This window comes from Sceloporus undulatus, chromosome 5 (genome assembly GCF_019175285.1).
Source record: "Sceloporus undulatus isolate JIND9_A2432 ecotype Alabama chromosome 5, SceUnd_v1.1, whole genome shotgun sequence".
In the NCBI taxonomy this organism is placed as follows: Eukaryota; Metazoa; Chordata; class Lepidosauria; order Squamata; family Phrynosomatidae; genus Sceloporus; species Sceloporus undulatus.
The window spans coordinates 108,147,467-108,164,366 of NC_056526.1; the positions used below are offsets into that span (position 1 = coordinate 108,147,467).

Sequence of the window (16,900 nt, forward strand, 5' to 3'; positions counted from 1 at the left end):
AACTGTTGGGGGCAAATTAGCTTACTTGCTAATTAGCTTACTTGCTGTTCACCACTATGATCTTTGGAATAGCGGTATATAAATAAAACAAATTATTATTATTATTATTATTAAATAAATGGACACCTTGTAGGCCTTGCCATTCAACAATAGAACAGTACACAGATTAACATGCAAATCGCCTCCTCTCAACCAACAGTTTATATACCCCACTCCCTTCCATTCCAGCATTCTCTGAAGATGCCAGCCACAGCTGCTGGCAAAATGTCAGGAATAAACTCTTCTAGAACATGGCCTCATAGCCTGGAGGGAAAAAACCTAAACATCTCATTGTGTTATGGAATGTATTCCCATGTAATTTTGTAGAGGGTTACAGCCTAAATGACCTTCAGGCTTAGTTACTCAATCTTAAAGCTTTCAAAATTGGGAATTATAAAAATTATGGCATGGGATAGTCTTTGGCCTCATAGGGGCTGTGCAGACCTCCCCTAAGGGGCAGCCTGCAGCTGTCTCTATTTTTTGCCAGATTGGAGCCACAGCATCCACATACCACAACCCCAATCTGGCCTTTGCAGGGCACAAAAGGGAGCTGCAAAAAGCTGCATCATGTGGATGCAAGTGCAGGAGGAGTGCTGTGATGATGTACGTCGTCCACCATGTGGTACCACATTGCCCTTGGGACAGAACCAGGGCATGCATTGTGTAGACACTACACCCCAACTCCACCCCCAACCTGTCTTTTAAAGTGTAGGCCATTGTGTGCATATCCATTATTTCACTACATGATTACAGGTGTTTATCCCCCCCCCTCATGAATATGCAGTTATTTACTCAGTCATCCTGATGAACTTCAGAAAAACCCACTGCAATAGAGTGCAGTTGCAATTCAACCTACTTCCTAGTTCTTCAACATTCTTACTATACTCTTATTCTGTACAGAAAGTTTAAATGTGTACACAGTGGATATATACACCATCCTTCCATGACCTCTATTTCAGTATATGTATTGACCAACCAAATCTAATATACAAACTGATCTCACACACAGCTTTGGAAAACAGTAAAAATGCACACTGAAGTGGAATCAGGATGATTAGCCCCTCCATTTATACTACCTACATTGACATTGAGAACCTGCATGGTTTAGTCTGAGCACTCAATTGACTCAAGAGACCAGGTTTAAAATCCCTGCTCAGTCAGGAAAACCCAGTTTTGGGACAGTCACACTCTTAGCCTCAGAGGAAGGCAAAGACAAATCTCCTCTGAACAAGTCTTGCCAAGAAAATCCCAGGAGAGGCTTGCCTTAGGGTTGCTATGAATCAGAAATGATTTGAAGGCATACAGCACCAAACATTGTCATGTGCATGGTTTATATATGCAGGAATAACCTCTGTATGTAGCTTCTTGTGTCAATTTGGACCTCTGATCACATACTGAATGTGCTAGGGATATAAATCTTCATAAATTTCATTCTTGCAGGCAAGAATGTATAATGTTATCATGTTTCTCTTCACTATGACAAAGTAATCAAAAATTGTGCCATTCCCAATGACTATTTGCAGTTTGTGACCTATTTTGTATGAACCTGGATATCTGTTGCACAGAAAATAATATTTTCTGAACAAAAAAACTTAGGAAAAGGTTACTTGTACAGTGATGTTTCTACATTGCAATATTTATGGAAATACACCTCTTCCAAAGCATTGTCACAGTCTACACATACAGGAGCATATAGATCAGAGCCAGTGATTTCATGTATATATTCTTCAGTCTACTAACTCAGCATGCCATCACACAAAGAAATAGTTGCTCATGCAATTCTAAGGCCATTTGTCTCATTAAAAAAGAATTTATTATACAACTGGAAAATACTGGAAAACAGTCTTGTGCTGCTTGCAGATTTATCAGACTAGAGGCCCCTGCTTGGCAAGGAATAGACACAGACAACATTTGGAATGGGAAAGTCCAGTATTTTACAAGTTACTGCTGAAGAGGTACAGCTTAGCCTGGGTCCTAACCTGCATGCTGGTCAATGAAACCCATTTTCCCCATTCACCTGGTGGATAAACAAAATTCATGAATATGTGGATATATGTGGATACCCTGCCATAAGAAGTGAGGCAGACTGAACTGTCAAGATGGGTCACAGTCCTATACGCTAAGGTCTCTGAAGGAGACATTCCCAGACAATGTTTTAAAAAGCATGTAGGCTGCTTATCCATCCCAGGTTGTGATGAGAAAGTTAACCACTGAAAATATTAACATAAGTTTCAGTGTGCCAAATACCCTAAAGCCTTACACATAGGGTGAGTGGGTTGGAAGAAACCTTCCAAATGAGAGTAGTGTGGTAAAGGTTTATGCTCCTGACTTTGAGCAGCCTTGTTTTTTCCTCACCATTGCAGAAACCCATGAAAACCACAAAGGTTTTTGGGATCATGAAAAACATCCAGCCACCAAGAAAATGGTCACCAATAAAACCCTATTGAGGTTAACTTCATAGCCATAGATCACAAACAGGCTCTCATTTATTTATGTCAGTGGCCAAAAAGTTTACGGTGCCATTCAACATCTTATTCAGAATGTCATAGTGTAGATGTGGCCAACTATATACCTGCTTATCAAACTCCCCAGATTTAATAAGTGGCTAGGTTTCAAATGAATGATAGAGTGCTATAGAATTTGTTTTAAAAAGCTGTGCACATGAATAGAATCATTGCAGGATAGGTAATTCTACTTTAAAGAGCAATGATTAACACACTGTACAATAACCCAGCATAGGCATTTCTTTTGCTGTAGTGTGGTTATTTAACTGAGAAACTGATACAAATGCAGAATGGAACTGCAATATTTCATATGCATCAGACAATAAATCATCTGAAAGTTGTTCATATTTAATTAATCTATGATGTGCTTGGCTTTCTATTCTTTATAAACTTATTTTGGCTAAATATGAGGTGTGAGGAAGAAAAAAGAGTGAAGTCAGTAACATTTTGAGCCTTTGAAATCTCAAATAACATGAAATTGAACTGAATTCAAACATGTGTCCTTACAGTAAAATTTTGAGGAATTAATGAGGGAAGCCCAAAAAGTTTCAACAAAACTATCAAAATATCTCATGGAAAGAGAGTGCCAATGGTGAGTTGGTTTATGCATATTTCTCCTATCACAGACTATGAATCTCTTCAAAAATGTTGTGGAAAACATAAAGTGTCTAAGGGGGAAAAACAGTCACTTACTGTACTCTATTAAACACAGTTGATAATCTGGCTAATAAAACGATAGTTATTGTCAATTAAATGAATGATGATATTTATAAATTCATATTTTTGTATATAAAACAACTAAAAAGTGAAATTAATAAATCACAGGCATTCCCTTAGTTAGAACTGCATAAATTACATGTCAAAATAGTATAATATTTACAATAGAATGCAAATATCCAAACATGTTGAGCAATTGAGGAATATGCCTATACTCTTAAAACAAGCTATGATTACAATTTTATGTGGACTTATTCACTGATTCCACCCACTTCTCACTGAATCACTGAATGTTCAGGACCTTCAGAACCCCTTCGCCACCACCATTCCCTTCTCCTTTTGTGTCGTGTCTTTTTAGATTGTAAGCCTGAGGGCAGGGAACTGTCTAAAAATAATAATTGTAAGCCGTTTTGAGAGCCCTTAGGGCTGAAGGACAGGGTATAAATACCGTAAATAAATAAATAGTCTGGAATGAAGATGTAAATGACTGGATGACTTTTAATTTTGTTACATGAAACCTGCATATTTTGGCTACTTCCTCATTGTAATAATGTTCATGATTAATAGGAATACAGTATATATTTTATGCTGTAAAAGAGCCTCCTGCTTAGCCGTGTATTGTGTTTCCAACACAGCATAAGGCAATTAGCATGAAGAGGCTTTATGCAGATGAACATTTCTAATCCATCTCCTCCCCACCCCTCCTTTTTGGTCCATGTGCCCTAGCCACATCCACTTAACCTTTGCCATGGTGTCTCCAAAGAAGAATTTGCTTCACTCCATTCATGCCCAGCTCTGTTTGGCAAACCACACTCTTGCTTCGCAGTGGGCTTTTGTAGCGAACACACTAATCTGATTGTTCTTCCACTCTACAAACTCTGGGTCAACAATCAAGCTGTTGCCAGAAACTAATTAATTTGCAAACAGTTCCTATTTTCACAGAGGGAGATCTATTGAGAACCATGTCAGCAGAGGCGATCATGCTGCAGTGACATGCATTGTTGAGGCATCACTTCTCAGTGCAATTCTCTCCACTCGTTTTTGCCACACACATGAACTTAAATTATGCAGTCAACAGTAAATCTTTAAATGCTCACTAGGCATTGAATATGGTGGGCCCCCAAAAGAGGAAACTGACAGGGTTAACACTAATTAAACTAATTGTCACTGAAGAAGTGGGGAGAGTGTAAATTCAAGACACAATGTAAGATATTGTATTGTGCCATTTTACTATTTTTTTCCCTTCTGGAGTCAATATTTTGTCACAGGAGTCATAGGATGTAAGATTTGTGATTTTCCCCACTTATTTTGTTTAAATAAACGGTAAGACACTCCTACATCTTAATGCTCTGTTTACTGTAGCAATTAGTAAAATGACTGAAAATATGCTGAAGTCGCAGATTATTCATAAAGACTAAATTAGAGGTGGCCAAAGGGTGGCCCATAGGTTGCACAGGTGACCTTTATATCCCATTTTTCTGCCCCACCACCCCGAATATCCCATCACATCTGGTTACTATCTCAGAAACACTACATGCATTCTAGGATATACATCTGAATATGAATGTAAATGCAGATATAGGCCACATACAGACAGGCCAAAATAAAGCTGCTTCAGGTCACTTTGAAGGTATGCTGTTTAAATGATACATGCATCCTAACAGCCCAGAAGCCACACCAAAGCCATGATCCAGTTCTAAGGACTGGAGCATGGCTTTGGTGGAGCTTCTGGACTCTTAGGATGCATGCATCATTTAAACAGCATGCCTCCAAAGTGACCCAAAGCAATTTGGCCTGTCTATACGGGCCCATAATTGTTACTGAACCATACTGCATTACTTTCAATGGAATGTAAATTTGTATACCAACTGAATTCTACCATTACCAGTGATATATTGCAACATGCAACCTATCTCTTGATCAGAGTATAAGTCTTTTATGAAATGCTAGCAGGCAATGTAACCACATGGCCCAGAAGGAGCAGTCTCTGGCTGGTCCAGCCATGATCAGGCCAGGACCCTACAATTGCATGGCCTGCTCCCAAAGCAGGCTGCTGCAGGTCCCAAACATCATGACTCATTTTTAATGTGGACCTTTGGACCACAGAGCGTCCTCAGCACAGCTTCCAGCCACTTTGGGGGCATGCATCATCTAAATGGCAGGCCCCCAAAGCAGCTGAAAGCCAGTTTATTTGGCCCATGCATTTTGAGCCATAGTAAAGTACAAAGTACAGAGAAAATTAGCCCAGTAGATTCTACAGTGTAGATTAATCCCCTGTTCCCCTCTTCCATTTAGAGTAAGGGAAAGGAGAGGACTTCTATTTTACTCACATCAATGGTACCACAGTTTTGTCTGTGGGCACATGGGAGATGAAAGCAGATGGATGTCACAGACATGGTGTGGTGGTGTGGAACCCTAGACACAAAAATAATATGTATGCACATGTGAATATGAATGTGTGTGGGAGGGCTGAAAGTTAAAATTGGCTTCATATTGTATATTTGATGTTAAGATTGGTCTTGGATATGAAAAATGTTGACTCTGTAGATTGGACTGCTAGCAGACCTAGTTGTGTACAGTTAATTGCAGTTACAGTTACAGTTACAGTCTGATTTCTGAAACTAAGCAGGATTGGATCGGAATTGTTCCACAGGGAATTTTGATAGATCCACAAGCAACATTGGTCAAATCCTGATTAAGTATCAAACTGCAAACAGTCTTCGACAGCTGCACAATTTTCTAAGACTTTCTTGCAGTGGAAAGAAATTGCAAAAATTACTCATGGCTTTATTTAAGAACAAAGTTAATGAAAAATTACATCCCAAGCTCATAGCTGACAACACTGGTCTAGCTGATCTAAGGGTCCAGCTGCCTATATAAGGCAGGTTCTTATTTGTGGGGGGAAATACCCCCTGGAAAAATTCATGTTCATGTTGCATATAACACAGCTGGTATTGGGACATTCTAAGCCATTAAAGTAAGAATATATACAAAGAATATATACAAAGTTTGCATATAAGACAGCTGGTATTGGAACATTCTAACCTACCAAATTAAGAAGCTAATAGTAAAGAATCGAAAGGGCTGTATAATGGTTATAAGAGGATGAGATCTATGTTTCCTATTCCAAAGAAAGTGAAATGTAAAAAAAAAGCCTCCTTCTTCTTCCTCTCTCCTTCTTCTAATACTGAATATTTACTCAGTTTCTTTACTGCTTGGTTGCTTATGTAACCATAAAGACTATCAAGGACAAAAAAAAGTCACAGAAAGGATGCTAAAATATCACCGTGATGCCTTATTAAACCATATAGAGAGCAAGGACAGTCCATGTTAAAAGGAAAAGCCCATGCCATTTGAATCTCTGGATTAAGTAGAAGAGAAGGGGCAATACAACTGAATTTTGATGGGTTTTGGTTTTTACATTGAACCATTCCTTTTTGATGACTTAGAACTTCTTTGTTTCCTTTTTGCCAAAAGTAAATACTACACAAATCAATCTCCTTCTCTGCTTCTCTCTCTCTCTTTCCCTCCTTCTCCATCTGAGGCAGGGACAAAGGTAGAAGAAACTGTGTTTCACTCTTTGGAAGAGAAAAAACAGCATTCCCTGGAGCCTGTTGGGGAGTTCCTCAGGTGACAAGGATACTGTACAATTTGGAGGAAGGAGGGGTGCTGTGAGATAGAAAAATACACAAGAGTGAAAAAGATCCTCTAGTCACTAGTATAGACCCATTGCTGAGGCCCAGGAGATCAGCTAGTGCTATGTCGATGTCCATCTTAGAAAGTGGTCCAGAGGGTTCCATAGTGTGCTGGGTTTCCATCACATACACAATAGCAATATAGCAATAGCAGGTACATTTCTATATCGCTTATCAGTACACTTAAGCACTTCCTAAACAGTTTACTACATGTAAGCTAATTGCCCCCAACAAGCTGGGTATTCATTTTAGTAACCTACTTAAGGATGCAACGTTAAGTGAACCCTGAAGCCCTGCCTGGGATCGAACTTAGAACCTTGTGGCTGTAAATGGCTGCAGTGCCAGCTGCCATGTAAAGAACAACCTGAGTCTAAGGCTGCTATAGGTGTGCACATGGACACATACACAATCACACACACACACACACAAAATTTGTATTAGCTTCATAGTATATATTTAATTTCTCAATGACTTTTCAGTCTCTGTGCGAGCTAATGTATCTCCTTCTATCTTCATCCAGCTTCATTTCCTTATCGTCTCAGTTGTGTGCTTAGTGATAATTTAGGAAAATCTGCTCTCACATTCAGTGCTGAGAGACTGGCAAGTGCATGCAGGAAAAGGAGAAATGAATGACGCGACGTCAGCTGTGAACCATGGGGACTGTGGACAATGATTGTGCTTTCTTTCTGCATAAATCCTCTTGACTCAGCTGTCAGTGTGGGGATCTATTCCACAAAAGCAGCTTTTACTTGCATGACTGAGCTCTACACTGCTTGGACCAGGTTATCCTTGGGATTAATCAGTTGGGGAATAAGAGATTATTCCAGAAGACTATAATTACATGCTGACAGAAAAGATGGAAGAGGGTGGCAAATCTTCCCTTCTGCACTTGAATTCTACCTACCTTGATTAAAATTAGGGGTAAAATAACAAGTAAAATATTTTGATCCTTCTCTCACAAAGTGAACATGCAAACACTATCCAGGGGTGTTCTCATGTTGCTAACATCAAGCAGAGCCATATGTCTGGCAGAGGTTTGTAGTTGTTATTTACATTTTGCTAGCGCCTACAGGGCTCCCAATCAGTGAATCATTATGTCTGGCACAGGGTGCCCATTTAATTAAAAGGCATCCCTGCTTTTCCTTTCTTTTTAAAGTTTACACTACAAGCCCAAAGCCATTGTGGAATTTCTTTATAACAGCAGGCAACCATTGGTTTTCAAAGACAGAACTTTTGCACTTTCTACATTTACAGCTGGAGCTTCTGAGAGACCAAAAGGTGCCGTGTAAGCACTTACATAAATATGTCATTTGAAGTAAATAAAAACCACATGTTTGAAAAGACAAGAATGATTTCAAAAATGTACCAAACATTTAGAATCAGGGACATCAAGCTCACAGGTGTCAATTGCACAGCAAAAAGCCTTCTGAAGGAGACTAACTTACTTCTGAACAGCTAAGGACCCCTTCACACTACACAATTATGGTATGATTATAATCTGAAATTCTAATCCGGAGAACTCTATTACCTCACTGAATGATAAACTCCAGGATTACACAGAATGCATCCATAGAAATTAAAGTAGAATACAGCTTTTTAATTGTGTAGTGTGAAAGGGTCCTAAGTATGTGAAGAAAATGTTACCCAACAGGCACTAAGGTAGTGCAAATCAAAACTGATCTGAGAGAAGTTAGAAGCAGGAGTGCATGGAAAGGAAAACAGAAGGACTAGTGCCAGGGCAATAGCCTTGTGTATCCTTACCACTTGGATTAACTATATACAAAAAAGTTCTCCTTGGATCATTTCATTTCAGGAGAATTTGAGAGAGCTCACACATCTCTATAGTGAAAAAAATAAAAGCAGTCAGATGGGATTATATTCTTACACTGAAACATCCCCAATAAAATCACTTTGGAGAGACAATGGCTGAAATTCGTTTCTAGGTATGACTGTTTCTAGGTATTGCAGTATGCTGGTGAGGGGACAGTTCTGGCTGTTTATAAGTTGTGTGCCTCCATGTTCCATCAATCGTACCTAGAACAGCCTTCAGTATGGGATGCAAACCAACAACAACTGGATTATGGATTTACCCTTGCTCCTAAAGCCACTATTATTTGGATTCTGGAGATTTTCCCAAGTGTTAATCAGTTATCTTAAAATAAATATGTTAGTCACAATTTTACTCACAAAGATGACAAAAACACTTTGAAGCATTAAGAAGCACAGGCATATTATAACAGTGTGTTTTATCTTTCTTTGGGGTGTTTGTATGAAATATGTCAAAATAGGATTGGATTGAATCTAGATCTCTTGAGATTCTTCCATCTCATTGACTCTTGATTCTGAAATGACTATGATCCATACGGTACTCTATATACACTTCAGATTCTGTATTATTACATTTTAGCTCTTTTCTAATTGCTATAGAATTTCTATAGGATTTTATAGTGTGTTTTATTTGTTTTAGTATTACTTTGTGTTATTCTGAAATGGCCTAAGGGTTAATCAATAAACATTTCTGACTTCTTAAATGCCTATGAATGGGATATTGTAGTTGCCTAAGGCATACTTGATTCAAACGTTAGGATTTGTTTAATAGTCCTGACCAAGTGTATCTTCATTTTGATACACAACCTAACTGATTTCTATCAACAAAAAGGAGCAATGCCCAAGGAAATCATTAGAAATTGTTCTGCAATGGGAGAGCTGTGTCTTTCCCCCATCCTTTGGCTTGAAATCATTTAACCATGTTGTGTATGTATCTATGGCCCTGTACACATTGGCCATTAAGGGCAACATGGGGGCAAAGTCAGGATGTAGAGTCCTCACAAAGCATGCCCAACTCCTCCCCCCGGGTGCCCTGATGCGGCACGCTGTTCCACATGGTGCATGGCATCGTGGCACTCCTCTGGTGCTGCGTCCATATGAAGCAGCACTGAAGAAATGCCGTATAGCCGCTTTTTGTGGCTCTTTTTTGCACCCTCAAAAACTGGATCAGGGCTGCGGCCCTAAACCCACTGCCATGTACAGCCCCTGAGTGTATATGTGAAGAAATTGCAATTTTCATCAGTCTGAGTCTGAGAAAGTGTGAGTTGTCTCTTTAACCATCTTAAGGAGTTGTCTGCTTTCCTAGCAACTTGATTTGAGAGCTATATTTTCTGGGGTGAGTAGTGGAACATAAAACTTATCCCCTACAAAAAAACCCCTCATAAATATTACAAAATGCCATGTCTGCAGTGACCTTATTCCAAGAAGGATACTTGCTTCCAGATAAGTATTGTTTTCACTACTTGGAGAAGTGGCATGCACGTATTGTTTTAAACACATGAATATAATCTACAGGCAGGAAGTTCTTGTTTCCAGATGTGCTGGTTTTATTACAAAGTTTGATCCCACAGTGGAGAGCAGGAGAATCACTTTGTGCAACATAATATATTTCTGGCTAGCAGACCATTATCTACAGAATAGGGTACCCACCAAAAGTACAGATGTTGACCACCTCTGTTTGCAAACTACAATGCAATTAAAAGTAAAGCACACACACTCCTAATAAGTTTCATTTGTTTGTGGCACTAATAGGATGGTACTGAGTAGTTGGCATAAACATCTCAAGTTGAAAAACACAATAAAAGGAAAATTGCATTACATGCTAACATTACTTATTTAATAAATATATATTTTTAAACAACAGAATACAATATATGCTTGACTTACCATTGAGCCACCGGGAATCATGTTGCTCTGTCCTGATTGGATGGTGGTGTCCCAGTGTGCGGAAAATGGCAAAATCCCTGCCCATGAAGTCTGCTGCAGTTCCAGAATAAAGTTCACCATCTGTAACATGGCATGAAATTGCCCTCAGTATAATTCAATGAATGAATGAACCCACCATAGCAATGTATTATAAAGCAGAAAACAGAATGCCAATGCATGACATACAATTCCCACTGCAAATTATTTGCATGGCTGAAAGTCTAGCCTACACCTGCCATTAATTTTAGGAACTTGCCTGATTATTATATCTTTTGGCCAAGGGATCTATTCCTTGTAGGCTTTTATAGAGCCATTTTCCTTATGAGGAGATAGTACTGAAAATGACATAGCTGTGATGAGGCTTTATCTGAAAACATGTACGTTAAGCAGAGCAGCAAGCATTTAGATCAGTAATGTTAAGTCTAAATTCAAATGCCAGTGCTGCCTAGAGTATACCTACTGATTTAATTAAGTCTTGATGTATCATTCAGTAGTTGGTTTAATGGGTCTGCTCTGCTTATGACTAGCCTCTGAACTTAAGCCTATGTTGGTTAACTCCAAAGTAAATATAATATGATCATATACAACCAGCTGTGGTAGTTCCAATAATTGTGTTTGGAGAAAACATTTTTTCTGTCTTACCTAATAACTGACACCTACTGGAATGTCTTCTTTTATGTCTCAGAATTTGGTCTTGGTGTGAACATGGTCTTTAAGAAAATCTTCCCATTTCCTTATCAGTAACTAAGTAAAATAGTGTCTCCCAATAAATCTATCCTGGACTTTTTACAGTAGAAGAGATACCATTAAACAAGGTTTACATAATCCTGGAAGATTTAGCACAAAGCAAGAGTAGGGGCAGGGGAGACTCTTATATAGTGTTGTTGTGTGCCTGTTGTATGGTGGCACTAAGGGGAATGTGCAATGGGGTTTTCTTAGCAAGATTTATTCAGATGGGATTTGCCATTGCCTTCCACTGAGGATAAGAGATTATGACTTGCCCAAGGTCACCCAGTGGGTTTCCATTTACAAGCAGGGATTTGAATCCTGGTCTCCCAGAGTCATGGTCCAACACTGAAAGAAAGCACCACATCACACTGGCTTTATCTCTTATACAGACTTATATGTTATGTGATTAGCTTCCCAAAACAATTTCTTTCCATACTGATACTTTAGTAATTGAAATTACACTGTAATAGTACAGTCTCCTTGAAGGATGTCTATTGATTTAGGCTATAGGACATCTCAGATTAAGAGTTCTCTTGAATATAGAGCATGCAGTTCTCCATGTGGCTTGGTTTTGTTTACTCAAACCTGACAAGGCCAGAGGAGTGGGGAAATTTAATCCTTTCCTCTCCTAGTTCTGACCTCTCTTAGATTTCCCTACCCAGAATGTGTGCGATGTCAATGGGATTTTTCTTTTTTCTTCTGTTTTAAAGTTAAACTACTTTGATCGAGGCATTACAAAAATGATTGGGACATGATTATTTTTTTCCATAGTGTCCACTGTGGAACTGAAGAATTCTTAGTCAGGCAAGGAAAATTCAGAAATTATTACTGAGTGTAATAGGAAGCTAATCACATAATATATAATGCAGAAGCTTCAGCCCTCCAGATGCTTGGGCTATAGTTTCCACAATCTTTTGCCACTGGCTGTGCTGGATGAGGCTGATGGGAATTTCAGTCCAATACCTGGAGGCTCAAAGTCTATTCACCATTGGATTAAAAATTTTCCCTTGTTTGTCCAGATGTCCTAATGTTAAAAAAGTAAACAACAAGAACTGGTTTACTGGTCTACTTGAAGAACCTGGTGGTACACAGCTGGACCTATTTATTTTATTATGTGCAGTGAGTGTACCCACCATAGGTTTTGTTCCTACATTATGAGAGAGAGCACCGAACAAGGAACATTGCCTCTTGGAAGCATAAATCATGGAATGAACTGACTGACTGTTTTCAGGTATTCAATTTGTCATGGTCATTGTGAATGCCCTAAACAGAATTTAATATTACTTTGGAAACAAGCTTCTTATTCCAAAGCATGCTTCTATTTTCCATGCCAATTTTAGAAGATATTTCCATGGTGGGGCAACCATGTCTGATCATGCCTGCTGGGAAAGTTCAGCTGCCTTCCCTTGAAAGGCTAAAAGCATATTATTTTCAATTGGATCGGCAAGAACTATGAACTATGTATCATAAAAGACAGGAAGGGAGAAAACATGATAGTGGAAATATGTGGAATGAGAAGAAGATTAAAAGCAATGAGACCTCTTGTGCCCAGCAGGAGGTATAATCAAAATCAAGTGGAAGAGAACAGCACATTAATTACCTATTTATCATTTTTCTGTCTCATCTGCCACTTGCTATTTTTAAAAGGAGAGACAATCACTTAATTATAGCCCTTATTATGTACTGTGCTTGAGAAAATGCCTTTGATGCCTCTGTTAGCCTTTACTTAACTTTACCCCCATTTGCTTGTCATCGGCTCTCAAGAGATTTTGGATAAATCAATATAAATCAAGGGAAAGACAAGAAAACTGCATTTATTTCATAGCTGTCAAAAGGGAGGAAAAGGTCATCCAGAAAAAGAGATTCAGAAAGCCTAACTGAGATATATATGCAGATAATGATTTCACAGCATTTAAAGACAGGCTTTTTGAATGTTGTTTTCTGTACTAACAAATGTCTAACATTATTATGGGAGGGAGGAATGTGTATGCACATGTATGCATCTGTGTGTGGTGTGAGAGAGAAATAGAAAAATATGTCCAATATGTTCAAAGAAATACTGTATCTCCATTTCCACTTTCCCATGGACTCATCAGGTAGCCACTGCAATTATCTGTCAGAAACCTAAACTGTGCACAGTGTTCCCTTACCAGTTCACAGCCTGTACAGACTGGCATTATACGCTGGCTTTGGGGTGGAGTGAGGGCATGGCATCCACATGCTGGCTGCCCCTACTCCATCCTGATGAGACGGTGGACAGAATCATGCCATGTCTTCGGCACAGCGCTTACATGGACTGCGCCACGGATATGGCGAAAAGCCATGGTGGCTAGGGTGTCCTTTCTGCAGCTCATAAAGGAGGTGCTTTTTGTGGCTTCTTTTTGCACCACAGAAAGGCCAGATATATAGTTGCCGCAGCCCCAAACCGGCAAAGAAAGGGGTGGCTGCAGGCTGCTCCAAAGGGGTGGTCTGTTGAGCCCCTAGTCTCCAAAATGCAATGCTTAGGAATAACTAGCAAGCATTTGCTTATATGGGACTAAGATAAAGTGTTCTCTCTAGGGGTGAATCTACACTGTAGAAATAATGCAATTTGAAACCACATTTAGAAGATTTTCAGACCAGTGCTTAAGCACTAGTAAAACACTACTAAATCATTTAGGAAGCATGTGTGTGTGAAAGCCTGACATGCCTCCTAAACATCTGGTGACAGTCGTCTCCCCTCCAAAATTCCTGAATCATTCAGCAAGAGACAATTTCCTATGAACCCAAAGTTTCCATTCATAGGAATTTGCCTCTCCCTGAATGATTCAGGGATGCTGAAGTGGAGTCGATGATCCTCTGATGTTTAGAAATTGCGTTATGCTTTCACACACGCACACTTCCTAAACAATTTAGCAGTATTTTACCAGCACTTAAGTGCTGCTCTGAAAATCTTTATGGTGCTGTGTGGCTCCATGCTATGAAATCCAGGAATTTGCAGTTTTATAAGATCTTTAGCCTTCTCTGCAAAAGCATACTGGTGCCTCACAAAACTACACATCTCAGGATTCTGTAGGATGGAACAATGGCAGCCTAAAGTGGTGTCAAACTGCATTATTCCAACAGAGTAGATGCACCCTGGGGGGAAAGTGCTACCAAAAATGCCAGCTATCAAACAGAGCTTACTGAAGTTTTGATAAATTTGGTTTCTTCATCAATCTAAAGCAGTGTTACCCAATCTTGTAACCCCAAACTTTGTTTGGCTTTTACCTCCAGAGGCCACAACCAGTATGGCCAATGAGTTCTTAGTTCAACAACATTTTGGGGGCCAATTGTGGGAATTCCTTCTCTAGAGTATGGCAGGATGCTGTGAACTTTATAACATGAATGGAAAGGAGAGGGGGAAAATGGATTCCTTCAAGCAAGCAGTTTTGCTTACACTGACACCAAGGAGATGGGGCTGGAGCACAGGTATCTCCAGCCTGTTGTTCTCTGCTTGAATAGCAACCTCAAATATTTTGACCCTGTTAATTTTCAGTAGCTAATTGCTTACAAAGACTCACAAAGACTCTCCATAAAAGACTCTCGTTGGTTGAGTTCTTGAACAATGTGCTGCCTGACACAAGTCATTATTGTTATTGTTACTCTGTATAGCAAAGTAACCCATTACATTGCTTATTACCATCTATCTTCCTCATATAAGGTGGCATGATTTTTTTTCTATTGTTCATTGAAATATAAGAATCCTTGCTACTCAGGGCACATATTTATACACTCCTCTATACACAAAGACTCTATACACAAAGATGCTAGAGTCTCCCGCTCTCTGTTAATGAAACACTAATTGCATTACATGAAGTGTGCATGGCTTCTTCCTACATCCTCTGTTATGTGGTAACATAAGTTGCTACTGGAGCAAAAACTGTTTCCCTCAGTTAAAAATAGAATAAAATCCTCCCCCTCAACCACCTTGTATAAGAATAGCAACAGAAATGGTTATGTTGACAAAGACAACTTCTCCCTCTCTTTTTCCTCCTATTAGCCAATTCTTTTCTCTACGTACATGGTGTCCTGCTCTTTGCAGTGGTTAATGGAGACTTCCAAAATCATGCTGGGTTTACACACAATAGCCTTTTGAGAAAACTGCTGTAGTATGGTGTTAAGGAAATGTGATCCCATGTATTTCTTTCTAGATGCAGGCATGTTTCATATTTCTTCAGTGACTCCGGGGTGCTTCCCAATCCACACTGAGGGCTTGATACTGGGACTTAGAAATTTTATCCTTAAAATGCACCTGAAATTCACTGCCTACAACAGGTACTGCAACCTTTTTCTTTCCTGAACTGTCCTTGCTCCTAAAGGTACATTAGAAGCATATAGTTGCTCAAGAACTGCTTTTGCCCAAAACTTTGAGAAGATGCTTTTTGGACTGCAGTTCCAAAACTTCCCAGTAACCCTGCTTTAATCCTACATGTAATGACATTCAATCTCAACTAGTTAATCCAGAAGCACCTGTGCCAAATGGTTTGTATCAATAATAAAATACCAGAGCCTGGCCACTCCTGAACTGATGACAAAACAGAGCTGCATCAAAATGGCTTTCTTCATTTTAGCATTCTTTTGGGAAGGATCATTCTGGCCATTTTCCATTGGATATGAAAAGGAGATTAAAAACATTAGAGTGACATACTTCTCAATTTGCTTTTCAAAAAACAGCCCATCACCTATGCTGGATTCACACACAAATCTACATAAAATTGCATGTACACATGCAAAGAAAGTGAGAGCACTGCTACCCTCTGGTATCAAGAGACATCCTTATCTTTGATCTCTTTTCCTTAACACCTTGATCTCAATTCCTTTCTGTCCTTCATGCAATAATAAAATATTTGTGTGTGTGTGTATTTTAGAAGCCAAACCAAGCTAAGCCAAAAGAAACAAAACAACTGTATTGCTGCAAGTTTTCACAAAAATGGAATGTGAGAAGCTATACACTGATGACTTCATTTGGCAAATCCCCACAGAGTTTCATAATACTGCCTTGTCATCACAGTCTTTTTTGATTGAATATTCATGCAAATATAAAATCAGATCTATCAGAGAACTGAGCCTAAAATTTATTTTGCTTCAAGAGCTCATTTATACACCACTCTTTTCAGGTGTATTTTTCTTCTTTTTGTTTTGAGTAAATAAAGAATGCAAGTGATTTCAAGGTGGATAGTCTTATATTTTAAAGAGAACTGGGGGTAGCTATGTCTTATTATTTGGACTTCCAGGTGCAGGACATCCAGATATTCTACATCACACTCTCTGCATAAGGCTTTAAACATCAAAAGAATCATATAGAACTTTGTTTCTTTTCCTTAAGTGTTAACAGTATATTAAAATACTCCTCATCTTAAGAAGAACATCTGGTGACCAGGATTTTTTTTCAAAGTCTTTCCTTGATGCTCCAATAAAATCAAGCAATTAATCACTATTGAA

The 16,900-nt window shown here is 39.0% G+C and overlaps 1 protein-coding gene across 1 annotated transcript in view; it reads right to left on the minus strand.

Annotated features, from left to right (window-relative positions):
- SEMA3A (semaphorin 3A) overlaps positions 1 to 16,900 on the minus strand; it is a 228,779-nt gene that overhangs the window by 53,536 nt on the left and 158,343 nt on the right. Inside the window, exon 7 of the mRNA XM_042469819.1 lies at positions 10,670 to 10,789. Coding sequence (XP_042325753.1) covers positions 10,670 to 10,789 — 120 coding nt within the window. The remainder of the gene's footprint in view (positions 1 to 10,669; positions 10,790 to 16,900) is intronic.